Below are 25495 nucleotides of genomic sequence, written 5' to 3' on the forward strand. Positions count from 1 at the left end.
CCATGTATCAGCCCAGTCACGTTCAGGAGGGAAACTCGATAAAAAAATGATGCGCGACTCACCAATCTAATCGTTTCTCTCAAAATGTCTATTTGCAAGCAGGTGCGCACGGTAATCGTGGGTCTCGTCAAGAGTATTGGGGAGTTCTCCTTCCTGTGCCCGAAATGGGTTGATTTCGAGGTGAATGGAGGATCGAGGGCGGAAGAAAGCAGATAGAAAGAAATAGCGAGTAGCAAGAGTGCCTTATCTGGGGAAGGATGAGGCGCGTGTCGACAGAGATGTCCGTTGAATCTGAATCTGAATGTTCGGTCTATCGGGAAATGGAATGCGCTCGGGGTTTGGATCACAGAGATGACGAGCCGGGGGAAGGAGTAGGCTGATCCCCTTAAGGATGGCGCATCTTGCGATCGAAAGGTGTAGATGGTGAAGTGGGAGAAGGGAGGGGAAAGAAAAAGATGAGGGGAACGCAAAGAGCCTGGGGTAACTTCTTACGGATCTGGCAACGTTGCCCCGGAGGACACGGACCAACTATGGGTTGATCTTGCTTTTGGTTCGTTTTTTAGTGGATTTTAGTGGGCTTTTTTTTATAGGGGACATGGAAATTTAGAGATATTTAGTGGAATATACATATGTTGTATATAGCACTATTACACTAATAAAATAAAAATGATGAATATGGAGCTCTAGGAAAGTGGCGTAGACCCCCATCCAGAGCAGGCGGGTCCCTGGGACAAATAAGCCGATCTGGGGTTATACTCATTGGTACTCAAAACACATTCTCCGTACACCGTATATAAAATGCATCCGTACATACATAGCATCTCCGTACTCCGTAGAAAAAAGACCGCACGGTCCTCGTACGGCGGGGCCAGACTGCTCTTCTAATTTTACCCCGGATTGATATGCATTTTTCTGACACTTTTGCAACTCAAATATACTGCTTTTCCCCTCTCCTTTTTGCGGGGATAGCTTCATCCACATCTCTCGCCAAGACCCATAAGTCTCTCACGTGTCATAGCCTCGGAATATGGACCGTTGAACGGTTCTGTGCAATGTAGTACAATGATATTGACTCTTTAGCCCCTCAACCCCCTCAATGATCTCACCTTGTGCAATATATAGAGTAGAGTCAATGGGGACTGAAGGATCAATTCTATTGCTGTTATTTCTGGCGAATCATAGTGTGCCCCGGACCTCCGACCGGGTTTATTCCCTGGATGTTGCAGCATTGGGTACTAACCCATTTTGTGTGCTAATGTAGCCGTGCATTTGGAACTATGGCCTGTGTTCTTTTCTTTTTTACTTTTCCAGTATACCCCACCAGACCTAAATAGATACCGGAGATTTGAGTGTTTCTAGAGTAAAGCACTTCTCTATGTACTATTGTTTCTCAAACCGCAACGCCACTTTGATATGTATGTATCTTAGCGTAATTACATACCGGATAATTGTATGTCATCATCTTGCAAGTAACCTTGGAAGACCCACACCGGGACCTAGGGAGCTACCACATGCTAATTCGTTGCGGCTCAAAGCCACCCTTTCAAGGAACCTTCCTTCCAAGGTTGGCTGTCCACGGGTACTGCAACGAACCACAGCCCCCCCGACCTATATACCTCAGCTATCAGGCTTGTCTAGGCCTGACGATTGCCGTTATGCTAGATGCTTCTGCAGATGTTTACACACCCTCGCATGAACCCATGGCGATTCTCTAGACAGAAATGCATCTTTTTATCGGACCAATTCCATGTCCGAAAAGATGATATCGATGTCCACACTCACCACCCGGACAGATGACATACGCCGGGATACAGCTCGTTACAACGAATCTTCTACCCCAAATAGAAGATCCGGCATATCTCAGTATAGGCTGATTGAAGACGTCGAAGATCTAGACAGATACCACCCCGGAGGATACCACCTTCGAAAAGTCGGAGATGAGTTAGATAATGTCCGCCGTCGAATGATCAATAAGCTTAAATATACAAAATACTCGACCATATGGCTGGCCCGTGATCTACAAAAAGCTCAATATGTGGCAGTGAAAGTGATCACTGCTGATGCTAGTGTCTGCACGTAGGAGTTAGTCTTATATCTTCCCTTGGGCATACGCTATCTAGGCCTGGAAGAGGAGTTATTCCACTCCTCCAGCCACCTGAAGCCCGGTTCTCAGACGAGCCGCTGTCTTTTGCGTCAGATATCTGGACACTTGCCTGTACCATCTGGGAGATTGTTGACCAGCGCCCATTGTTCGAGACATTCTTCCCAGCTGCCGACCGCGTTACCACAGAGCAAGTCGAGGTCCTTGGCATCTTACCTCCGGAGTGGTGGGAAAAATGGAGCAGAAGACTAGACTGGTTCAATGAAGAAGGCGAATTGAACGTGAAACCAGAAATGTCTGTGCGCAGGGCCTTATGCGCGAGGTTTGAATACTCTATACAAGCGGCACGGTCTGAGGCGGGCCTAGAAACTATGACGGTAAAGGAAAGGAGGGCGTTTGAGGTGATGCTTCAGTCGATGCTGATCTATCGGCCAAATGAAAGAGCAACAGCTCAACAGGCATTGCACTCGGAATGGATAAAAAACTGGGGCAACCAGCTTTGGAACAGAGCTGGAGTATACTTCCACAAAAGAGTTATGAGAAGAGGGGTTTATCCCGGAGAGATTAGTAATACGCGAATGGTACATAGATCATCCATAGTCCATGCTGTCCGGTTCCGAGTAAGCACTCGGGTGTGCCACTGGGACGCCGAGCCTTCCATAGGAAAGGTGCCATTGATCCATCATGAGACGCAAAATGTAATTTATGTACAGTACTGTATTGTAGAGCTACCGGGAATATTAATATTCCGGACATTTAATTTGGGTCTCCGAAGTGGCTGGGTCTTGGCATTATGGAGTTTAGAAGTAATCAAGTGAATATGTGAGAACGATTTCCGGAAGTTAGTAATGCAACCCAATTACTTAAAATTCATTTTCCCTTCTAGAAACTAATGTACAAGGTATGTCCCCAAATGACTTATTTTACGGCGCACTGTCCACGGGCGCAGTAGCTGTAGCAGCAGCACCCTTCTGCTGGCGCAGCTTCTCCTCAAACTTTGCGAACTCATGCATGGAAACAATCTCCTCCTCATCCATAACCTGCTCCACACCCTTGACCTCCTCAATCTAGAAAGCAAAATTAGTAAAAGCCCTTATGTCAAACCAAAGGAACAAGAAGGCGGGAGGGACATACATAGTGCATAAGCATAGATTCAATACCATTCTTCAGCGTAACAGTGCTGGAATCGCAGGTGCGACAAGCACCGCGCAGCTTCAGCATAACAATACCATCCTCAAAGCCCTTCAACTCGATATCACCACCGTCTTCCTGGATAGCAGGGCGGATGCGAGTCTCGAGCAATTCCTTGATCATGCTGACAACCTCGTCATCATCCTCATTGAAAGAGAGTGAGTCCTCGCCACTCTCCTGCTGGCCGTCGGTGGCACCCTCGATCGTCGTAACGATCGTCTCGCCAGATGTCACAGCTTGCGTGATGATGCTGAAGACTTCCGGCTTGATGTGCGCCCAGTTCGCGTCGCTGCCTTTCGTCACTGTGATGAAGTCTGTGCCGTAGAAGACGGATGTGACGCCTTCGACATCGAGGAGTTTCGCGGCGAGCGGGGATGGATGTGGCGGCGCGAGGGTGGATCGTGGTGACATATACTCGAGGAATGTGCTGGGGAAGTCCTCCGGGAGGACACGGTGGTTAGGGATGAACTTCAAGGCCTAGATTATCGGAGATGAGAGGTCAGTTTGGTTTCTTGTGTCAATATGGGATAATTGAGCTCTGGGAACTTACATCGGGGTTGGGGGTGTTCTCGGTCTGGATGAAAATGGTGCGCTTGCTGGTTGGTGAGAGGCCGTTCACTCCGCCCTGTGAGGCGGGCTGCTGGTGTGGGCGCACTGTTGGTCGGCGACGGGTCTCTGATGCTGTGAGGGTCGGGAGTCGGGCTGCGCTGGACACATATCTGTGGCGTGCGAATGCCGGTCTGATTGTTCGGGCGGAGCACTCGGCGGGAGTGGCCAGACGGGTGCTTAGCAGAGCGCGGCGGAACATTGTTGTAGATGGAGTGCTCAAAGACATTATGTTGTCGAGTCAACTGTACAATATAGTTGTTAACAGGTGAATTGTAGAAAAAAACACTTGAGGATCTGTTCGGCCGCTCTGACGCAATTTGATTGCACGTGATCTGAGATCATCGCCCGATGACAAATTAAGACAGTTTCTCGGCCAATAAGAAGAGATGTTTTGCCCAATTACAACTATAAATGTGCCGACTGTCGGAGGTTGAGAAACCAATAGTTCATGGTCAATTGTCATCCTAAATCATCTGTCAAAACAAGATCTTGTTTGATTTTACACTCAGATAGAGTACTATCATCTGATTGCACCTCTAAACGTACTCCAGGGCTCGCAATCAAACCCTGGAGAAGTAAGCTTCTTCCCGACGTCCCTATAACTATTAGCTTCGTAGCAGATGCTCTCCTTTACTAAGGTAGAAATTCGAAAGTGCAATGATTGAGGAAGCATGAACTTCGCTTCACACCAGCTATACTTATCAGAAGTAGCCTGGCCATTTAGGATGAAAGCCGTCCAATATAACGAGTGCGATCCAGGCTTGTTTCTAGAAAGAAACTCGACGGCATCCGAGAAGAACATTCGAAGGCTTGAGCTGTGCAACGATCGAGCTCAATCAAAGAGAGGACAAGATCACGTTGTAACAAGCCTCTCTCACATTCCATAGACACAAGGATGGGTGCATCGTTCCAGGATAGCCAACAAAAGTGCTCTTCAGAGGACAGACCATGCTTTGGCTCACGCCAAGGAGTTCTCTCTTTTTCACAGTTGATACATATGCTTGTATGCATAGTTCCGTTTTCCAACCCCGTCACACGACTGATAGATCCGTTGATGAGTCCAGAATTCCCGGACGGCAGCAGTAGGTGGGTCATCTTGACCTCCTTCCCTTTGGGGAGATTGCAGAACAAAGTAGGCTGACCTATCCCTAGACACGTAAATTGGCGGTAAACGACATGCTCCGTTATACCGGGTGGGTAGGGCACTCCCACGGGGTAAGAACAGACTATTTCCCTGTGTATGGGCCAGCCGTGATCGACCCATTGATCAACTAGTCAATCTGTAGGCTATTTCTCCGGCTGATATATGAGGCCGAGAATCAAATAAGTTGGTACGAAGAGTTGCAAAAAGCGAGTCCTTGCCATATTTCTAACTTAGACTGATCCTACTACGTACCAGCTTCCCGCTGTACACCAACAACTGACAATTCTGATCCCGGCCGTGCAAGAAATGCCGACCCGAGAGACGTAGGCGCTTTGTCTGGCACGAGTTCCAGGGGAGTCTGGATAGTACTTGCAGCGGTGGAATAGCAAACGGAATATAATACGTGGAGCCATTAACTATTCACTGATAGGTTGAATCCAGTAAAGAGGGTAGGACTGCTCTCAACAAAAAGGACAGAGGTGCCGTATCTTGCAATGAGCGCCAACATGACCTCGACGAGTCATGAAACAACCCGTGGAGACATGAGCTGAAAGGCAACGAGGAATTTGCAACAAACAGCATTCGTTCCCCGTGTCGACACCGAATCGGGGGGAATCCGGATCCACTTAGTACTCCGTATGGCCGGGTTGACATCCCCGCAAGTGATTGTCGTGGCCATTGTACGTGTATGTCATGCTCTGGCTCCCCGAGTGGATAAAGACACGATTCCTTGCGTATATTGTACCAGGTGCAAACGTGGCCGTTCTCGATGTATCGCGTGCATTCTGGCTTTGTTTCGTCACACTAGACAGGGGTTGGACTTTGGACGTGGACGATCAGGCTCCAACCAGGTCTCGGGGAGAAAATTCGACATCCCATTTGCCCTTTTGGCATATATTTTGTAGCCTTCCGACCTAAAAGTATGGGACGTCACCTATTTATGGAGCTTTTTGCCACGCGTGTTGCCGTATATATCTGGTGCCTGAGGCAGAAACAGATGACCCGAGCTTCTTAGTTTTTCGTGCAAATCATGCAAATCGGGTAGCTCAACTTTCCTGGCCTTATCCTACATCATTCTCGAGGACGTGGACCAGTCAAAAATGAGGGAGCAAGTTTGATCGCCGTGCAGCTGATGGATTCATTGGGAAATCGACACAATGCCTGGTTCCTGTGAGGTTTGCTCTTTAGAGCCCTCCAAATATCGCTGTCCCACATGCGCACTGTTGAGGTATTGACCCGGTTACGATTCCACCCCTATCCATACGTGGACCAGTTGCTAAGATCTATCGATTTAGTTGCTCACTTGCATGCACCCAGTCACATAAGATATACTGTGCTCCGAAAGCACCATCGAATGAGGAACCGAGTACCACCCCAGCGCCCGATGGCGATCCCACACCCGAGAACGATCCCAACGGCCCTGCACCTGCAGAGCCAACTGGCACCGAAACTCCCGCGATCACCCCCGCAGCAGTGGGGGCATCGTCAGAGATGAAAGAGCTTCTCAGCCAGTACCCTGAACTCCGCAGTCAGCTACAAGATATGTTCCAGTCCACGCTAGAAGAGGAATGGGTGGAATCATTCACAGCCCCCGCACGAGGGCGTGGACGTGGGCGCGGGCGAGGTCGTGGAGGGCTCACTCCTCGTAGCCGTGGCCCCTGGACGTCCGAGAAAGGCTTCAACCGGGGCCTGGGCAGAGTCCGGAAGCTGAGACAAGACTGCGAAGAAGGGACGGAGACTGGCCAGACCGCCGAGGCTTTCATGCGGTTTATGGCGCTTGTTAAGGGCAAGGACTCAGCCTGAGTCATCTATATTTGCTTCTAGTGAAAATCAGCCGCGTACGAGTTGGACGGTCGGCATATATACCTTGATTGCACCGCATTTATAGACTAAGTCCGTGCAAGTGAGACATGCATATTGAATCTACGAGATGGTGGGTGGCGGCTTTTGATCTACTTTGACTGTCCTAATAGAGTAGCTGTCAGATCTGACAGCTTCAGCCATATTCAGCCTTATGCAACGGATGAATATCCAGCCTCCTTTGTTTTCTGTATAATTCTCTATTGCATGCTATCCCTCGGCTCTCGGGGCTGCTGATAAACCAATTTAATAGTATAATAAAACGTTGAGCAGTAAATTAAATCGCTGAGCACTGGCCCTATGGTGGCTAGGTCCCATAAAGTGCAATATCCCACCACAGGTACGCTATACAACGCTACCATGCGAGCCAAGACCAGCAGCCGAAGTCCTATATAGTGTCAGATTAGGGGCGCTTTTAGCGCCCCCAATAAAGCGGAGCATATGTCAACGGCCCAGAACTTCACAGACCGGAATTTCCGTACAAAAGTTCAAAAGTACTGAAAACTCGGAATCTGTATGTTTCTGACTGGTCACATAAAGCCTCTCGAGAAAAGCAGAGTACGGAGTACTCCGTCTGTATATGATCTAATGTGTGCAAAGACAAACGGCCCCTTGTTTCCGAGAGCAGGGGGGCCGGCAGTCAAAGCAGCTACTGCAGCCCAACAAATCCTAAGCAATAAATAAGGAATATCCACGGAGTAGACCTGTCGTTTAAGCGAGATCGTCCTAGACCCCCAGCCTCGGTTCTAGTTGGCCCATGTGTCGAGTTCAGCCGCTTTCACGAACACGAAGATCTCTTAGTGGGCTTCCAATGATATGCGAGAATCCCATCAAAAAAAAGAGGATCTCGGACCAATTCCATCATCTCCAATCTTCCCCAATCTTGGAAATCTTTGTGATCTGTCCATATTGCTTTCATAATTTCCAAGGTTCTTCCCGCCAAGACCAAAAGATATCCGACGCAGATCCGGCTAATCAGGGTAGTTTTCAATCTCCCGATAACATCTCGGATGGCTGCACTCCAACTTGATTCCAACGATGGATGTGCTGAGCTCGTTTTTTGAACGTACACAGTAAGGCTGTCATACCGAATCCATTCGGCTTAATTGCCGACCGCTTCCGTCATGATCTCGCAGACCCGCCGAGAGAGAGCTCACAGCGACAAAGCTCAAGCAATGGCAGCTCCGCAACGACCGGGAATGGGAAGTCGCACTTCTTCAGCCCCCGGGGGCCTTTATAAACTCGATGTGGTGCGCAAGCCAGGAGCTGGGACGAAATCCGAACAGACATTAGTGGAGGAGGATGAGGGGTCGCCAATTACCGACGAACAGATCAAGCGCACAGGAATTCGCCAGCAAGATGGGGTACGTCTTCAATTGGTCCAGAATTCCGAGCGGGATATGGCTACGGCGTACAAAGAGCTTCAATTGCTGACGATCCCTTTTCTGCCATAGGAATCTCCCAAGAGCGGATTCCCCGAAGTGACGATTGCAGTGGTTGGCGAAGAAAACGCCGGCAAGAGCAGCTTTGTCAAATGTGCGCTGGATATGAAGAACCCGCCTGCCTCCAATATGAACAAGAAGAAAATGTCATTGAACGGATCGGTCTATATCGTGCATCTGATGGAAGTCGACTTGACACAGGTTCAATTCGACCAGGACAAGAAGATCATCTGGCCGCGTGTAGGACGCGACAAAGCTGCGCCGGTCATTGACGGGGTTCTGGTTCTACATGATGCCACCAAGCCGGATCGACTTGCTTTAACAACGAACCTCATTGGTAGGTTTCCGTTTAAACTGGATATACTTGGGATCGGGGGGCTGATCTTTCCCGAAATTTAGACTCCTTGGCTGCCTCGGATCTTCCTTTCTTGCAGGTTGCCTGCAAATGCGATATCAACCCTGAACCTTTGGAAGAGAGCGAAGTGGATGCGATCCATGACCGATACGAGATCTATCGGACTTCGTTTTCGTCGCCTCGATCTCAACGCATGTGTATAGCGTTAGTTTTGGGAGCAGTGATTTCTACTCGAGAAGGTGAGCAAATTTCTTTTGGATTTTAGCCTTTTCATTCGGACAAGACCATTGTCGGGTTGAAGTGCCTTGACCCCCAAGCGGAAGCGGGCCAAGGTGGGTCGCGGTAGGAGCGTTCGCTGTTCCCCATAGCTTTTTTTGCTTTTCCCCTAAAAACTAACCCCTCTCTTCATTTTTAGATCTCTCTTCTAATATTACTTTACCGAGATCACCTAAACCTCAAAATTGGCATACTCGTGCCAACTCGGAAAATCCCTCAGCTGTTTTCACAGGCCTAACGGGCTCAGAACAATGTGTCGATGGGGATGGTGAAAACCATCTCACAACCGACGAAGACTATTTGCAGCATACAGGCAATTCTCACCGTTATGCCCGCAGTAACTCGCAACCGGTGCGACCGCAAACTCCGCCATCCGGAGCGCGTTTAAATACCCGCAGGCCGTCAGCACAAGAACAAGACTCCCCCAATCACGATAGCCGCCAACAACGATTGCATACCGCCTGGCGACACAGCGGAGGATCAGACGCTTTCAACAGTTTCTTAAACATGGACGACGAGGTAGACGATGGGCAGAGCCGGCCCCCGAGCCCTGGCGCAGTTGTGCGGCCAAAGCCGAGCAGTGAGAGCAACTCGAGTGCAGAGACGGGTCTATCATTTGATGAACTAGTCGATCGTTTGATTTCCTTGCCGCTGTCGAAACAGGACCAAAAGTTCCGTTCTATATTCCTATGTCTGTACCGAAAATTTGCCGCCCCCGCAAGTCTCTTAAGTGCTTTGATAAGCCGGTTCGAGCGAAATGAGATGGGCAACGACGATCAGCTGGCCCGCATGGCGGATCAACTGCGACTGCTTGATGTCATGGCTCAATGGGCCTCGGACTATCCTGGAGATTTCGCTCATCCCAATCTTCGCAAACGGATCATTGAATTTGTGGCTATACTCGAAAAGAGCCATTTCTACATGTTCGCTGCCAAGGAGATCGGGTCGCAATTAGACTCGAATGCAGAAGACGATGATGTTGGTTGGGCATACGGGGGTGATAGTGATTCCGATGAGCCCCAACTGGTTGAGACATTCTTCGACAATTCCGGCCGAAGTTCTCCAGCCGCTGCTCATACTGGCGCCGACTCTGGCACTACCACTTACGACACCGAAGAAGAACAAGACCCCATCTATAGTATGAGTGCGCTGGATCTCAGCACTGGGCCGCATGATTCGACATCACGACTCTCGGGCACTCTTTCAGTCTCTTCGAATACCGACAAATCTAACAGCATCGCCAGCCAGTCATTTACATTGTTGAGCCTCGAAGCAGCCCAAAAAGAGGCCTTACGTCTTGAATTAACACATAAGACTTCACTTGGCAAACTCCAGTGGCGGGTTTTCATGGATACCCCAGAAGAGGAGTTCGCACGAGAACTGACGCGGGTTGACTGGATCATGTACAACTCATTCCGGCCGCGTGATCTTGTGCGTCATGTCAGCCTCTCGGGCATAGACAAGGATAAGATCAAGAGCTTGACGAATGTGAATCGGATGATTAAGCAATTCAATCATCTGGCCTTCTTCGTAGCCAGCCTGATCCTCTTGCGCGATAAGCCTAAGCATAGAGCACAGGCGCTAGAGAAGTTCATGAACATCGCAGTGGTAGGTTTTCTTTTTGGATCTAGCTACTATAAAGTCAACAACTAACAGCTCTTGCTAGAAACTCCGACGCCAAAACAACTACAACTCCTTGGGTGCCGTAATCGCCGCCATCAACGGCACTCCCGTCCACCGCCTCACGCAAACCCGAGACCTGATCCCCATCCCAGCTCAGAAAGAGTTTATGCGTCTGGTTATCCTCATGAGCACCCAACGAAGCCACTTTGCCTACCGTCTTGCCTGGGAGAACTCGTTCTCTGAGCGAATCCCATTCCTACCTCTCCACCGTCGCGACCTTGTCTCCGCCGAAGAAGGCAACAAGACATTTGTCGGCGAGAACAAATCTCGCATCAACTGGAAGAAATTCGAAGTCATGGGTGAGGTTGTCCTTGGCATCCAACGAAGCCAGAAGAGTCCTCATCCGCAGGCTCAGAAGTTCGATGATGTTGAGCGAATGATCCTGGACTCGAAGCTCTCTGGAGACGAAGAGGTAAGATCTTTATTATCGTGAATCATTGTTCTTCTCATTAACATTTTCTAGGACTTGTATGCTCGTAGCTTGCACGTCGAACCGTCCACGGGAGCTGAGGGGCGAAGGAAGTTTGGCTGGCTGCGCTCTTAACCCCAGTCAATTCTTCGGCCATGCCTCTGGCAACCTAGGGCACTCATCTCCGTCAGTCTCAACACGAATTGAGGCTGCTCTTCCACACAACCGTCTCATCTAACATCTTCACCCTTACCTCCCTCCCTACCGCCCTCTACCTTCTCCTACTCTTCCTTTCTCATGTCGCCATGCCCCTATATGATTGATAAATACTGTTGTTGTCTTTTGCCTGCTTTTCGTTATGAACTCGGTTCCCTATGGGGGTCGATATGACGCTTGTAACGGTGATACATCTTTGAAAAAAAAACGCCCCGCTACGACATTTTGTACATATGCCCGCCGAGGTGTGGGTAGTGATGGTTGACTGTCTTGCAGATAGCATCCTACCCTGGTATATATTGACATGTTTATATATGTATTTCCTTGTATCATCCATCCATCAAATATAATCGTAGCCATGTGTACTGATCACTTATCAAATTCCCGAAATAACCTCCACTAGTACTGAATAGCGCCGCATAGATATCCAATCACGTGATGTTTATCCACCCGGCTATCTCAACCTCCGCCCAGCTTCAAGACACCCAAGACAAACTCACCTCGACTCCCCAGTGCACAAGGGTCTCAAAACCACCCAAACAAACCCATCAAACCAACCTACTGGACAGTAGGTCCCAACCATCCAAAAAATGTCCACACCCATCCAAGCGCGCACAACCTACCGCGCCCTTCTCCGCGAACTCCCACGCCGCAGCTTCAAAACCCCCTCCCCACTCCACGAAAAACTACGCGCGGTCTTCCGCTCAGAACCGACGACCTCATCATTGCAACCATCATCCAAATCCAACGCCCTCCCCTTCTCAATCCCTAAAACAGATGAAGAACGCACCCTCCGCGTCCAAGAAGCAGATCAACTCGCTCAGTATGCCCGCGCACAGCGTATCTACTGTGAACTCCTAGAGCGCTATAACCCTGGTATGGGTATGGACGAGGAAGAGAAGATTCGTCTTACGGCTAGACGGGTTGGATTTGATTTGCCTGAGCTGCATGTTCCTGAGGGGAAGGAGTAGATGAGTTTGGAGGCGATTGATCGGCTTTTCTTGGTTCGCCTTCTGTCGGTGGAGTGTTGGTTGTGAATACGGTCGATGGATCATGATTCTACGGCAGAGGCGGATTGGGCTTGGCTTGGTTTTCTGTTGTCTGTGCAGATAGTGTGACTTTGTTGGGATGCATGGATTCGATGGAATGGCGTTGTTATTGTTGATATTTGGGATTTGTATACTACGGTTCATGTATAAAATAAAATAGAAAGCATTGCAAGGTAGCACGGACTTGTTCTTTTTTGAAACTTTCGCTATGCTATGCATTGGACTGTTGTTCCAGTCGTAACTTGGGGTATCTGATATTTAGATCCTCCTGATCTGAAGACTTGTTCATTGCGAACCACGTGGGTTGCCGCACAGTGTTTGGGGCACTGAGAATGGACACCTGATGTTGACACTGGGTGTGATTGTGTTGCAGAGGCGAGGGCCTAGCGAAAGGGTCATGGTGGGAATGCCACAGAACCCCGAGGCCGCTGGCGCTGGCGCTGGAGGTTGGGCTTCTGAATAGACGTGTTTCCTTGATTGGCTCTTCAGGTAGCGCTAAGCTGGGCACGCTCCATCTGTCTCATCAAAGTTGAACTGCTTTCTTCGTCTTCCATGCCAACACCAACTTCAATCGCAGTCTTAGGCCGGTTCCGGTTGAGACCGTCTAGCAGCGTGCACGCTTTACAAATCCGTTGACTGGAAATGTAGTTACAGCGCTCGCAGTGTTTGATGGTCTGCGCCTTGACGGCCTTACCAGTCGGGCCACGATTCGGCTTCACACGCGAACCGTTAGGAAGCTTAATTTCGGTCTCGAGTGACTCGGCTTCGTCGTTCTCGGCTAGCTGCTCCTCCATTGCCGCCATCTCTCCACCGCTGGTTCGGCCATTCTGACTGCCACAGCCACCAGCTGATTCCTCCTCCGCAGTCTCCTTGGATTTTCCCGCACCCCGAACTTCCACCGGCACTAGCGCGGCCATATCCTCGCCACTCTTGACAATATCGAGGATCGAACTGGGACGAATCTTCTCAAGATCCTTGATCAGGGTACGAGCACTGCCGCGGAATGCCTCAGGGGAGTAGATACATTCAGTAGTGAAGTAGTCGAGCTGACGGTGGTGGGCGTAGAGAACGATCTCCTTTTCGTAAGCGTACTTGAGAGGCTTGCTGCGCTTGATATCCGAAGCATCGGAGCTGGTGACGATACTAGTACCGCGCGACAGACGGGGCAGATCACCACGCAGGAGATTCATCATGACAGTCTCCGCAACATCGTCCGCATTGTGGCCCGTGACAACGTGCTTGATGCCTAAGCGTGCGGCACCTCGGTCGAGCGCCTGCCGACGAAACACTCCACAGTACGTGCAGTTGCCCTTTTTGCCCACTTGTTCCACGACCTGATCCATCGTCCAGCCATAGAGCTCGCTGTATCCCAGAATATCAAGCGGCATATCGTATTGCACGGCATTGCGCTTCACGGTCTCGAGACTGTCATCGCGATAGCCGCGGATGCCCTCGTCGATGGACAGTAGACATAGATCCAGTCCATAGTTGTATCGCTCGTTGAGGGTTTTCAGTACGGCTGCTAGTACTGTGCTGTCTTTGCCGCCGCTGGCTCCGATCGCTACTCGCTCGCCGGGGAAGAAGAGGTTGGTGCCGATGATGGTTTCGTGTACTTCGGTCTCGAAAATATTGATGAAACAGGCTCGGCAGAGTTTGTGCCTATTCTTAGGTCGTATGATGACGGCTCGCGCCTCTTTGCAGTTGAAACACGCCGTCGGAGCCATGGTGTGTTGGTTAGGCCTGTGACTTGGTGGCGGAGAAGAATTTCTTTTCCCCCGCGATCGGGTCCGTGCACGGCGGTTCCAAGGTTAGATCTATAACAACAGGTCCGCAGGTTATACTAGGTCTTTGGCCTTGGAGTAAATGGGCCGATATGAGGAGTTGAAAGGCGTTGTATCAAGTCAATCTATCGTATTTGTACCCTGAGTGACCTGATCTCTAACCATAATATCAGTCAAACCCATGCAAGGTGACTGCAACTCCCCGTATTGATGTCAGCAATGATTCCTAATTACCACCTCGCATGGAGACAGGATACTGAGGTTTACGAATTGAGCTTCTTTTACTTGTGTTATAGGCCAAACTCATCCACTGAACCAAAAAAATTCCGGCTTGTCAACATAATCATTATGCCAACGGTCATCGTAATTCAAAGTACACAGATGTTCATAGTGGACACAATGTAAACGTATGTAATGGCCAAGGGAGAAACTCAAATCCACACCAGACACACCTGGACATGTTAGATGGGAATCAGTGCAATGGGAGGGTGGTCCTAGCCCACAGTTCAAGGATGAAAGCAAACAGATATGTCAGACTCGCTAAGATTCCCAACAACAGCAATTTGTCCTGCAAACTACCGGCTGGATTGTTCATCGCGCTGTTGTAACCGGGTACTTCTCCGCACGCCACCCTGCTTGCTGCTCTTCCGTCTAGGTTTCGATTTCGAGGCACTTGACGAGGACTTGGCTACGCCGGATGATGTTGCCATTTTCCCATTTGAAATTCGTCGGGGCTGCAGGGGCTTGGCGGTATAGGTCTCGGTGGGAGTTGATAGCAGAGGTTGAGTAGAGGGTTGGTCGTCAGTCACATATGACCCAAAGCACGCGACAAAGGAGTCGTATGAGAAATTTCGCGCAAGACGTATGAAAGAGCCCCATAAGACAGCATTGCTCGGTGGTTTCTCCCAGCGTGAGGGCTGACAGGTTAACAGGGTTTTGGTCGTTTCCCAGGCTTTTTGGATCTCGCCAAGCTTCTCTTGTTGTCGCTGTCTGAGGAGAGCCAATAATTTGTCCTTGTCCTTGGCAATTTTGGCAACTTCACAGACGTCGTAGTGCCAATCGTGAGGGTCTTGAATTGCCCAGTTTATGGTGTTGTATTCCGCATGTAGGGTGGTAAAGAGAACATTGGGATCTTCGTAGTCCAGATGTAGCTTGCTGAAATCTAGGCCAATTGGTTGATTCCCGCTCTTTTCTAGGTAAAGAGGCAAGAATGCCTGACTTGGTTCCGGTGAGTTGGGACCAACTTCCTTCGAGGGAAACGTAGCCACTTTATCCTCTCTGTGCTCCTCACTCCAGCCTGTCTGGCCAAGCTTTTGTTTGGACTGGGAATTGAGTGACACGTTGAGAGTGAGAAGCTACCTCTAAGTAGCCCATAGTAGTTTACCATGCTCTTTAATAGTACCCTCTGATATATGTATGCTTCGATTGCAACACAACCGAAGCGCCAGTGGAGCGCCTACGGAGGTAAACCAGGCGCATTCCGCAACCGCTGGAACTCGTAGACCAGAATGAGGGCCAATTGGAAGATATAGCCGTGTATGGCCCTATCAGCACTAATTTCGAACATTTTTGATTGGCCGAAGCCCATATCGGAGGCCCCCACGCCGAGTGCAACATATAAATAGTGAATGCGCCCCAAGAGGGCTGTAGCCTCATTCAATTCTGTACTAATTCGATTAGGTTGAGAGCGGTAGATTTGGCCATTCAATGCCTTTTGTGGGTGGGGTACATGCACAGTACTTGTGTACCACCTATTAGTAGCCCTTACTACTAGTGTCAAATGGTAGATATGGGGCCTCTAGGCCTCATACAAGAATCATGGTTTTTGTAGAAGCCTAGTGGTAAAATACGCTATATTTTCCCCCACAGCTAGTACTAAGCACATCGATATGGTAAAATGAATGGTAATGAATGCATACTAGTACTCTTTTTGACTGACAACAGTTTATACATCTTATATAGATATCAAGCTATTGGGCGACTGCTATTTTCTTTGCACCGTTCGCTTAGTTAGCTTAGGCCGCATGTTCGAGGATAACATCATATTCCCTCGGCGAAGTAGATCCAATGGAAAACGCTTCTCCTAGGAGCTTACTTTTCATGTGAAATCCAGGCTCTTTACGGTCCAGGACAGAGTCCAGGTACAAGATTTGGACAGAACATCCTGCCATGGCAGCCCTTGGACGTATTTTGACAATATCCAATGGATAATGCTGAACCGACATCTGAAGTCTTTCTTGTCCGTATTCCATACGCAGACAGTCAGTTCATATGCCATGTATCTGGCAGAAAGAAAGGAGAATATTTCATTATCTCCGGGGCAGAGGGCCTCCATCATGGATTTGACATCATCCGGGATAGTCAATGGAGAGTCCAGATGCAATATGAAGCAAGCCAAACATTTGAAGTACTATTGGGCACCTGCCAGTATAACCCAGATGCACTCCTGGCCGCCCCCGGACAATTTCCCACTCGCCAGCTTCGTTTGAAAGGTTTGCCAAGCACAGCTCACGTCAAAATACGTCCAAGGGCTGCCATGGCAGGATGTTCTGTCCAAATCTTGTACCTGGACTCTGTCCTGGACCGTAAAGAGCCTGGATTTCACATGAAAATCCAACTTCACCCCGGCATGTTGCAAGGATTTCAAATCCCGGAGAAGAGTTCAATCGCAGAAGAGACGTCTGGAAGGGAATATCGAATCCCTCTTTTATAACGATGGATTTTCGACCCAAACTTGTAAAACCGATCTTACCGTCGCGACGAGTATGAGTATCTGAAAAAGTGCTCAGATGTCCGACTCTTTCGAAAGAGTACCCAGAACCCCAAAACGAGTCCATTTTGATTAAGTATATTCCATACTGGGAGAATTTCACATCGCCTATAAATGCTAGGAAGAGGGAATAACGACGCCACTCTCCTGTTTGAGGAAAACCGCTTTAGTTCGAATATTTCATAGTAATTTCACACTCAAAACTGAATGGAATCCAACATACCATCGCTGTTACCAATCTTGTCTGTTTTGAGCAGCATCAAGTCAACATCCAAATGTAAACCTCTTGCAGATATCGAGAGATTGCACCCTTGTAGCGGCTGGCTCATTCTTTGATTATCGGGTTTGGGTTGAAAGCAGGATAGCGAGGGAGCCAGAGCACCCAGCCGTTGTGGAATGACGTTCTCTTCATTATAAGCTTTGATATGTGTTATTCAGTGAAGGGACACTCTTGTGATTTGAACAAACTCACGCTTTGCCTCCCATAACAAAAAGCTTCCATCATCGTACTTCCTGATAAGCTCGCGCTGTAACCGCAAAAATGCCCTTTCACCTTCGCCATAAATTAAAGGCATATTGATCCCAAAAAGCCCGAAAAGAGAATAGGCCCTGTCTTCTATTAGAGTTGTCTGTCTCCGCGAAGCCCAAGACAAGCGCTCCCAGATAGAACACCTGTCAAATCTCTGTAATTTCTCAGGTTGGATGCCCGTAGCCCTCTCAATATATCCCAGGCCGTTGATTTTGTCGATGATTTCTCGCCAATTCTTGTCAACAAACATCAAAGATGTCGGTGCTATGAGCTCCTGAAGTGTCCATCCCTCGGGTTTCAACGAACCACACCTCAACTTCGCGTAGGATGACTTCATATCTTGATAGGTGACTTCCTGGACACACTTTGAATGCTCCGGGAGCCACGTATGCGACAATATAGCATATTGTGGAAGCGGGTTTCCACTATATGGAAGCTCTACCTGTTCATAGAGCCTATATGATTCTGTGTGGAGAAACCTCATCGTGCATAGCTCTCGTGTAGATGAACGATGATTTGACGTGGAATGTACAGATAGACTGTCTATATAGCACGTATTTAAAAGGGATCTTGCAAGGTGTATACCAAATATTGTAATTGTGAGAGGTCTAGACTCTTAAATCTTAGAAATTGAACTTATTTATAGACTCATCGTTCATCCCCAATGGAAATGCTGTTCTCTCAGGCGAAAGAGGGGTAATTGCAAATTAAAACCCGCGATTCTCTAAGCGAAGTAATCCATAAGATTATATTGTTGTGCAGAAAACAGCGTCGAAAATGTAAAGTTGCACCGGAAGCACTAAGCTTGCATCCCCCAGTTGGCATTGATTGGCCATACTGGAAGAACCACTTGAACCCCGGCGCCAGACCACGTACTTTTGTTAGCTATCGATGATCTAACGTAAATGAGGCTAAATACTGGCTTTGTATAGAGATGGTCTGTCACAATTTTCAAGAAGGATGATCCTAAATACACTCCCTGGCGACTATATGCGCACTTTGATTGGTTGTTGGTAATGCAGCATTAGCACACCCAACCTGGGCGGGCGGCTGCCTCCAGGGCTAGATGCAGAGCTGACGCAGCGAGTTGTTATGCCCAAGTTGTGCGCTGCACTATAACTGAAAAAGATAACACAAAAGAAAAGAGATACTCGGTACTTGTTCGTCAACACTAGTGACCCTACGGAGTGGTAGTTAAATGATAAATCTATAGTCATTACTAGTATCTACAAGTAATTTCTGTTAAGCCAAATTGATCTGATAACCTGATAAGCCAACGAGCTTTGCGCTGCCTACGAGCGCATATGGATTCGGGTTTTGTTATTCTTAAAATTCATTAAATGACCCGTCAGTCTGCTGCACAAAGGATCCGAACGAATTTCCATCGTCAAGCACTAATTGATATTCGCACTCAACAGGAAACCAAGTTGAAGGTCCCTCCCAAAAGGAGCCACTACATTCATGTTCAAGCCTTCACATTCTCGGATAGGTACGCCACAGGCTTTCCCTTCCGACAAAGCAGTCTAGCAGACCACACAGGCCACTTCTTCATCTTAGCCACCTGCACAGCCTGATGATGAATATGGTGCCGTCTCAAATGCAGAGAGTAAGGCTTAGACCGATCAGCGAATAGGTGAAAATCCTCCTTCTCCCTAGCCCCTAGCTTCTCCATAGCCTTAACAGTTCGTTCCTGAGAGAACGCAAACGAAGTCCCAATAATCTTGAACCGCCGAGCCATTTGGTGGAGATTAGAAGAATGCCAGTCTTCGTCGGTCCAAGTGGGCTTCACATTCCAGGGTATCCGTCTCTCCTTCTTGAATGCACGCCACCATTCCTCGGTCGATAACCGGCCCTGCTCCCCACTAACAGCATGGATGCACCCACTGGTCCTCAGCGCCACATGGACCAGTGTTCGATCCACCACTACATCAACCGGGACCTCATCGATCGTGGATTCCTGATCTGGACTTTCACATCGCGTCGAGAGCTTGATTCGACGGCCCGGATGTAACATGTACGCTGCTGCACATGCTGTCGAAGGGGCTCCGTCTGAGGTCGCGAAACCGGGGTATGGGAATTTATCGGCTGGTCCGAGAACAGACGGTCTGACGATTAGGACTTTGTCCATTCGGTTACGCTCAGCTGCCTTCTGCAGGACTAATCGTTCAGCTAGATGTTTGGCGTATGCGTATGGCCATGGGAAATCATGTGCGTCATATTCATCGGATGAGCCGGTTTTCTGTACTGCGCTCCACGCTTCAAGTGCAATTTTGTAATAATCCTCCTCTTCCCTGCCGAGAGGATATATTCTCTCGTCGACTGACACGTCTGTTGATTCGTGGGTTTTCCATAGATGGGCGTTGGCGTATGCAGTGGAGAAATATACAAAGCGCTCGAGGTTGGGGAATTTGAGGGCATATTGTGTAAGACATATGCTTGGTGCCAGCACCGTATAGGCTAATTCTCGCAAGGAATTGTGTAGTTGAACTGATGATGCGGCGTGGAACACAATGTGTACTGTCCGCTTCAGCATCTGTATTGTCTCTTCTGGTAAACTCATTGTCGCGGTATTTCCCAATTCGCCGTCAAGGATGGTCAACCGCTCGTTTTCAGTGAGAGCCTTTGCAGTAGAGGGAGGAAGTATGTCGGACCATTTTGCTTTTGCTTTACTAGTAATTCAAGTCAGTAAGTGTTGTTTTGACTTACATATATTTTGTCACTTACTCGGAGCCACCTCGACATAGTACATATACTCGTTCTGGAGACGACTGGCTCAAAAGTCGGCATAGAAGCGCAGTTCCAATAAAGCCTGTGCCCCCGGTGACGAATATCGTCTTGCCTTTATAATAGTCCCATATCATGATGGATCACACAAATCTTCAATGCCCGCCTTCATGGGTAAAGCGGGAATATGCAGGGTGAGAGGGCATACAGAGTATATAATGCTATAAGCTTGTACGAAGGGGCCTTTAGGTGGGCCTATAAGCAGGATAGAGCAGTTAAGTCGTCCATTGGACCCTGTGGCTAGAAGCCCGATGGTGGCAACGGACACCGATTTCGGGTGCATGCAGATCTGCAGCTAGGAAGAGGCTGCAGTTGTATGACCGCACCAGCGCCCGTGGACCAGCCACTCATATTGTTTTAGAATAGCGAAGCTGTATGTTGTAGCCTTGAAAAGTAAATTATCGTGATGTATCTTCAAGTTGGAGCAATAGGCTGGTGGGGGCGAACTTAGGGTACTCCGTAACTCTGTCCCGGATAGGCTAAAAAAATGCGATGTGATTAACATGTTGATCTATCTGAGATATCGAAACTACTAACTAACCAATTTCGCTTAAGACGAGACTTAATAAGACAAGGGGCGATGGATATTTAAGTTTGCCTGCAAATGAATGCACACCGCTTCATGCAGCACCTAGCCAGACATCCCTATATTGAAGGATGCATAAAACCGCTTAAGCTCTTCAATTCTATTCGTCAATCTCTTTACGGTAGAGATCATGCCAAACGGATCGCGATACATCTGCTTCCCGGATACATTTATCTCACGGGCCGAGCCCTAGATAAATGTCCTATTTCTGTTTTCACTCGAGAGCCAATAAATTGCTCTGCTTATCTCTAAGAGTCAATATTAAGTTTTCTATGATGCCATCTAATCCAAGACTGGCTCCTTTCAGCCAATTGTCGGTCAGAATCACAATGTGATAATGTGATGAACAGCAAGGGGAAGCGCAACTAGGGTAATAATGGCTGCCTAAGGCAGAAATGGTCGCAACCCATCAGTTAACTCAGTCTAGCAGATTTCTCGATTGATTCCTTTCCAATGCTAGGGTTATTGCGTAGGGAGTCAAACAAGGTAAATGTCTTCAGAGGCAAGGCGAGGTGAAGCTTTACGCCATATAGTTATAAATATGAATACAGCATGTCAGCGAGCTACGCCTTATAGTACCCTAGAGTGAACAGGTTCATATTGGGCCGATCATGTTCCGGCTCAAATGTATCCCGGCAAGTGCTCATGTTCTCTAGAAATTCGCCATCTTGGGATAAAAAGGATTTGGTCCATCCCCTAAAGAAATTCGTGTAGCTCGCTGTCCAGCCAGATGCCTAATCCTACCAGGCGCGAATCTTCCGCTGTCCCAACAATGAGTTTGGGTCTTGCTGCCTTGTCTCGCTGATTTTAGCATGATGTATCACGTATTTCAGTGAGCAGATTATGCCGGTTGCTGTCAATCAATTCGAGGAAATTCAATTCGATGGAACATATGGTCTTCAGAAGTGCAGCAAGGAAGTCTATCAGGTCCGATTGCTTCACAATTAAATTTGATAATGTGAACCAACGGAATTTTGGCCAGTCCTCTACAGGGAATATAGTATTTAGTGGAATGAATGGGCTGGGATCCTCCATGATGTCGAGTAGGCAGTTGGCCGTGAATTCTGTTCCAAGACTGATATACCTCATATCTTTTGCCTCGGCTAGAGCCTTCTTTGAGGTACCCGCTGCGGAATGAGACGCAGGTTTCTTCATTGTTCCCGATGGTACCTTCTTGCCCTCCCACAAGGATTGTAAGGTCCAGATCTAGACGACAAAAGCCGGGGCTTCAAAGTATTTAATGAAGAAGTTGTATTCCTCACACGGCTGATCAAGTATTGTGCAATTGAGACTGATCGGAAGCTGGTCGACATCCAGAACCAATTCCGAGACATTGTGCTTGATTTCTGTGAGTATAGATGCCACATTTCGGACAGCACACCATTGGTTCTTCCGGGCCTCGGTTGCTTCTTTCCACGGATAGGCATGCCGCGACATTTCCCCATCTCTCGATGTCGGCCATTCACGTGGAATCGGGTAGTTGAATCCATATGGAAAGAATTGAATCATAGACGTCTCATATAATGAGGCACAGAGCCATCCGTGGGCTGCGGGGGTGATGGTGGCTCGTTTCAGTCTCGGGAACCGCTTGATTCCACAGATAAAAGCATCTATATCGCTGTTCAATAACAGCACGTCTTCCTGCGGGTAGAATAAATTCTGATATAATTGCCAACAGACTTTCAGCGGTGGTTGCGCGATAGCTTGTTTTTCCCGTGCGATATGATTTTATTTTTCGTCGATCTGTGTCGAATTCGTTTCCATACTCCTTCGCATATAGAGGTTCTGAATGTTTTCATTACACTCGGCAATAAACCAAATGGGGCATCCTTCGTCAGAGTCGATATCCGCCTCGTCAACTTCCCAAACAGGGTGGGGATGCGGCTGTGGGCCTTCGATGAAGCGAGCATCAACCCATATGATTTCGGTGACATTGTGCCGGGAAGCTTCGTGGTCTGCAATTTCGCGGAACACTCCGATGTTACATGGGTGCGCAGAGAGGAAACCACGATTCAGACGGACACGAGCGGTCTGTACCAAGAGCTTACATGCCAAGCGTAGAGACTTGATGTCGCGGTTGGCCAAGTGGGAGCAAATGCATTCGAGAAGCTCGACGGGAAGGCTGGAAATGCGGTCAATGCTAAAGCCCGAGGTACGTGGGGACAGATATTGAGAAGCCATTCAGAGTTGGCACTTTTCGTGTCAAGGATGGTCGAAATCCCCAGGAGAGTCATTATCGTCCACCGTACGCTAGTTACTGGTTAGTTGCTCACTTGGGCTTTTGAACGGCTCATATTTGTCTCACGATATACCGGGGTTTCAGGTTGCAAAAGGAGGCTGGGTATGGTCTCTCCTTCGGACCAATCTTACTGTTCGAAAAAAACTCCATACAAGGTAAAGCAGCCGATGTATATCCAGCGATATTTCTATTGATGTCTCAGAATCCTCCGATTTCTTACATCACTGATCATATTGGACAGTTCACTGAAAAAGCCATCGCTTTCAGTAAAAATGGTGAAATATGCGTCGCCATTAACTTCGACAACAAGAGCTCAGATAAACACTGATGGTGTCGAGTACGGACAAATTGTTGTCTTGACATGCCTTTGTCCTCACCATAATATTGGTTAGGTATCACAATGATGAGAGCAATGATGGGAGTCCAACATCATACTTGACGTTAGACTAAGAATTCGTGCCTTGCAGTCAAATTGGGAATGAAGTCAAGATTTCCGCAAACGTCCACTAATATCAAGCGATTGGTGCACAAGTACCTACTGGCGCATTTGCAATCTCCTCAAACGAGACTGCTACTGATTTTCGGCAATTGTGAGCGACAGGTAGGCCTGTGCGGGACCAGTTGTATCATACAACATTCCAAATGTGGCCTCTACCGGTGTGGAATTCCACATCGTGTATGCCAAGGAGCTCATTCGCGGAGATCCATAAGGCGCGCATTCCAGAGGACAATTATGTGGGGAGAGACATTAAAGTTGTGATAAACATACAAACACCAACATATTTATCGTCGTGATGGCCTCATCCTGTCCATATTCTATCATTAATATAACTTTCTGGTTGATTTCATAGAGCACAGTTTTGCATTGTTTTATTTTACTACGTCCTTTTAAAATTCATTCTAATTATCATTCACTTCTACTAACATGAAGCCAAGTCCATTTGATATGGGCTATGCCCGACCTCTCGAATTCACTCTCTCAGTCGTTGTGAGAACCAGCCCAAGCCCGCTCGACTTTCAATTCGCCGCCGATACCCTTCTCTCGCAATGGCCTGTTCTGAACCTGCGAATGAACCCGTTGGTAGGTGCCAAACAACATCAGAACCTATGCAAAGTCTAACATTGAACAGAAGACAAAATTCTTGCATCCAAAAGACCCCGGGGATCTGACTGAGGTGTGGGAAGGGAAAACAGTCAATCAAAGACTCAGCGAGATTATCCGAGTTCCCTCCAAGCCGGACTCTCCACGACTGGTTGACTCTGAGGCACTCGATAATGTGTTAGACTTTGGCTATGGATTCTTGCATGCATGGAAGCAGCGAGTCTTCTCTATACGAACGGTATTTTTGAACGATGCCTGCATAATAGGGTTCAAGTTTCTACAGCCCCTTTGCGATGCAAATGGTAAATGACATCCCCGAAAGCAACAAAGCAGTAGAACTGACAATGCGATTATAGGTGCCCATCGCATAGTTCAGGCTTATTGTACCCTTTTAAGGGGAGAGAGCATTAGCCACGCCCTCCATGCCCGACCAGAATTGTCACTCAAATCCAAAGTACTTGAAAAATGCACTGAGATGATTCAGTCTCATCAGATCGCAGATCTGCACAAATATTCAATGCATCGCACTTGGGCAGCCGGAATCGGTGCTCTGGGGAAGCAGATCGGGCGGGACATGTGCTACCCTTCTGCAAGACGGATCAGCAAGAGCTTGTTGATCCCCCGAGGGAAAATCCGAAGCTGGCTAAAAGAGGCTAAAATTAAAAAGGTCAAAGTAACCGAGCATGATCTCTTGTTAGCTTTTCTCTACAAGGTCAGTAGTTCCGCCTTTCATTCGGCTAACCCAAAACAGACCAAATTCACTAAGACCACACCCTGCACAGGCTTGTTTACATCCACCTACTCCCCACAGCTTCGGGCTAGTCATCGACATCTCAAAACAGCTCCAGTCCGAGACAAACCTCTCCAACCCCTGGTACATGATGCCGCTACCAGATCCAATGCCGACAAGCGAATATACCACTCCTTCATTGGTCCGACTGGCAACATACATCCGTCGTGCAGTTGACGAGGCCAAGCAGCCCGAATGCATTGGAGAAATCGTTGGGCAGCATAAGAAGTTGAAGAAAAGTCCCATGGTGCCGAAATCATATGGCCATAGAGCAGCTCAACCGCGCATCGCTTCTTGGAAAAACCTGCCGCTTTATGATCTCGATATCCAAGGCGAAACGCCAATTTTTGTACAGGGCAGTGTTGACTACTGTGGACTTTTGCGCGAGACTAAAAATCACTTGGATGATTTGTTGGTGACATGGAAGACGCGGGACCGGGATGGGGAGGACGGTGGTTATTGGGTTCATGGGAGACTGCCTGAAGCTGTTTGGAGGTGCATGGTGGATAGTTTGAAACGCCGAGATTGATTTCTATTCTTTTCTCTACACGACTGGAGCGTGTATTGATTATTGTGTTA

The 25495-nt window shown here is 48.3% G+C and overlaps 10 protein-coding genes across 10 annotated transcripts; 5 read left to right on the forward strand and 5 right to left on the reverse strand.

Annotated features, from left to right (window-relative positions):
- Positions 1-1747: 1747 nt before the first annotated feature.
- On the forward strand, positions 1748-2725 carry N7517_006058 (uncharacterized protein; the record flags this gene model as incomplete). Its single annotated transcript, XM_056723788.1, is given in 3 exon segments — positions 1748-2076; positions 2121-2682; positions 2702-2725. The coding sequence occupies 3 exon segments, from the start codon at positions 1748-1750 to the stop codon at positions 2723-2725; spliced, it is 915 nt and encodes a 304-aa protein (XP_056580038.1).
- A 299-nt stretch (positions 2726-3024) lies between these two features.
- Positions 3025-4127, reverse strand: N7517_006059 (NifU family protein; the record flags this gene model as incomplete). The annotated part of the gene is made up of 3 exons (XM_056723789.1): positions 3025-3168; positions 3236-3769; positions 3843-4127. The coding sequence occupies 3 exons, from the start codon at positions 4125-4127 to the stop codon at positions 3025-3027; spliced, it is 963 nt and encodes a 320-aa protein (XP_056580039.1).
- Positions 4128-6202: 2075 nt separating this feature from the next.
- On the forward strand, positions 6203-6848 carry N7517_006060 (zinc finger HIT domain-containing protein; the record flags this gene model as incomplete). The annotated part of the gene is made up of 2 exons (XM_056723790.1): positions 6203-6273; positions 6341-6848. The coding sequence occupies 2 exons, from the start codon at positions 6203-6205 to the stop codon at positions 6846-6848; spliced, it is 579 nt and encodes a 192-aa protein (XP_056580040.1).
- Positions 6849-8029: 1181 nt separating this feature from the next.
- Positions 8030-11205, forward strand: N7517_006061 (putative Ras guanyl-nucleotide exchange factor RasGEF; the record flags this gene model as incomplete). The annotated part of the gene is made up of 6 exons (XM_056723791.1): positions 8030-8269; positions 8360-8684; positions 8747-8941; positions 9118-10586; positions 10645-11073; positions 11125-11205. 6 exons carry the CDS (start codon positions 8030-8032, stop codon positions 11203-11205), a joined length of 2739 nt encoding a protein of 912 aa, XP_056580041.1.
- A 671-nt stretch (positions 11206-11876) lies between these two features.
- N7517_006062 (LYR motif-containing protein) lies at positions 11877-12257 on the forward strand (the record flags this gene model as incomplete). Its single annotated transcript, XM_056723792.1, has 1 exon — positions 11877-12257. One exon carries the CDS (start codon positions 11877-11879, stop codon positions 12255-12257), a length of 381 nt encoding a protein of 126 aa, XP_056580042.1.
- Positions 12258-12820: 563 nt separating this feature from the next.
- Positions 12821-14059, reverse strand: N7517_006063 (putative PP-loop ATPase superfamily protein; the record flags this gene model as incomplete). Its single annotated transcript, XM_056723793.1, has 1 exon — positions 12821-14059. One exon carries the CDS (start codon positions 14057-14059, stop codon positions 12821-12823), a length of 1239 nt encoding a protein of 412 aa, XP_056580043.1.
- Positions 14060-14691: 632 nt separating this feature from the next.
- N7517_006064 (uncharacterized protein) lies at positions 14692-15490 on the reverse strand (the record flags this gene model as incomplete). Its single annotated transcript, XM_056723794.1, has 2 exons — positions 14692-15438; positions 15476-15490. The coding sequence occupies 2 exons, from the start codon at positions 15488-15490 to the stop codon at positions 14692-14694; spliced, it is 762 nt and encodes a 253-aa protein (XP_056580044.1).
- A 3390-nt stretch (positions 15491-18880) lies between these two features.
- On the reverse strand, positions 18881-20276 carry N7517_006065 (uncharacterized protein; the record flags this gene model as incomplete). Its single annotated transcript, XM_056723795.1, has 2 exons — positions 18881-20084; positions 20140-20276. The coding sequence occupies 2 exons, from the start codon at positions 20274-20276 to the stop codon at positions 18881-18883; spliced, it is 1341 nt and encodes a 446-aa protein (XP_056580045.1).
- A 1715-nt stretch (positions 20277-21991) lies between these two features.
- Positions 21992-22966, reverse strand: N7517_006066 (F-box protein; the record flags this gene model as incomplete). Its single annotated transcript, XM_056723796.1, has 2 exons — positions 21992-22488; positions 22552-22966. 2 exons carry the CDS (start codon positions 22964-22966, stop codon positions 21992-21994), a joined length of 912 nt encoding a protein of 303 aa, XP_056580046.1.
- Positions 22967-23949: 983 nt separating this feature from the next.
- Positions 23950-25445, forward strand: N7517_006067 (uncharacterized protein; the record flags this gene model as incomplete). The annotated part of the gene is made up of 4 exons (XM_056723797.1): positions 23950-24105; positions 24155-24428; positions 24483-24838; positions 24909-25445. The coding sequence occupies 4 exons, from the start codon at positions 23950-23952 to the stop codon at positions 25443-25445; spliced, it is 1323 nt and encodes a 440-aa protein (XP_056580047.1).
- Between the last annotated feature and the right edge of the window lie 50 nt (positions 25446-25495).

This window comes from Penicillium concentricum (assembly GCF_028827145.1).
Source record: "Penicillium concentricum strain IBT 3081 chromosome Unknown utg000002l_segment0_segment0, whole genome shotgun sequence".
Lineage (NCBI taxonomy): Eukaryota > Fungi > Ascomycota > Eurotiomycetes > Eurotiales > Aspergillaceae > Penicillium > Penicillium concentricum.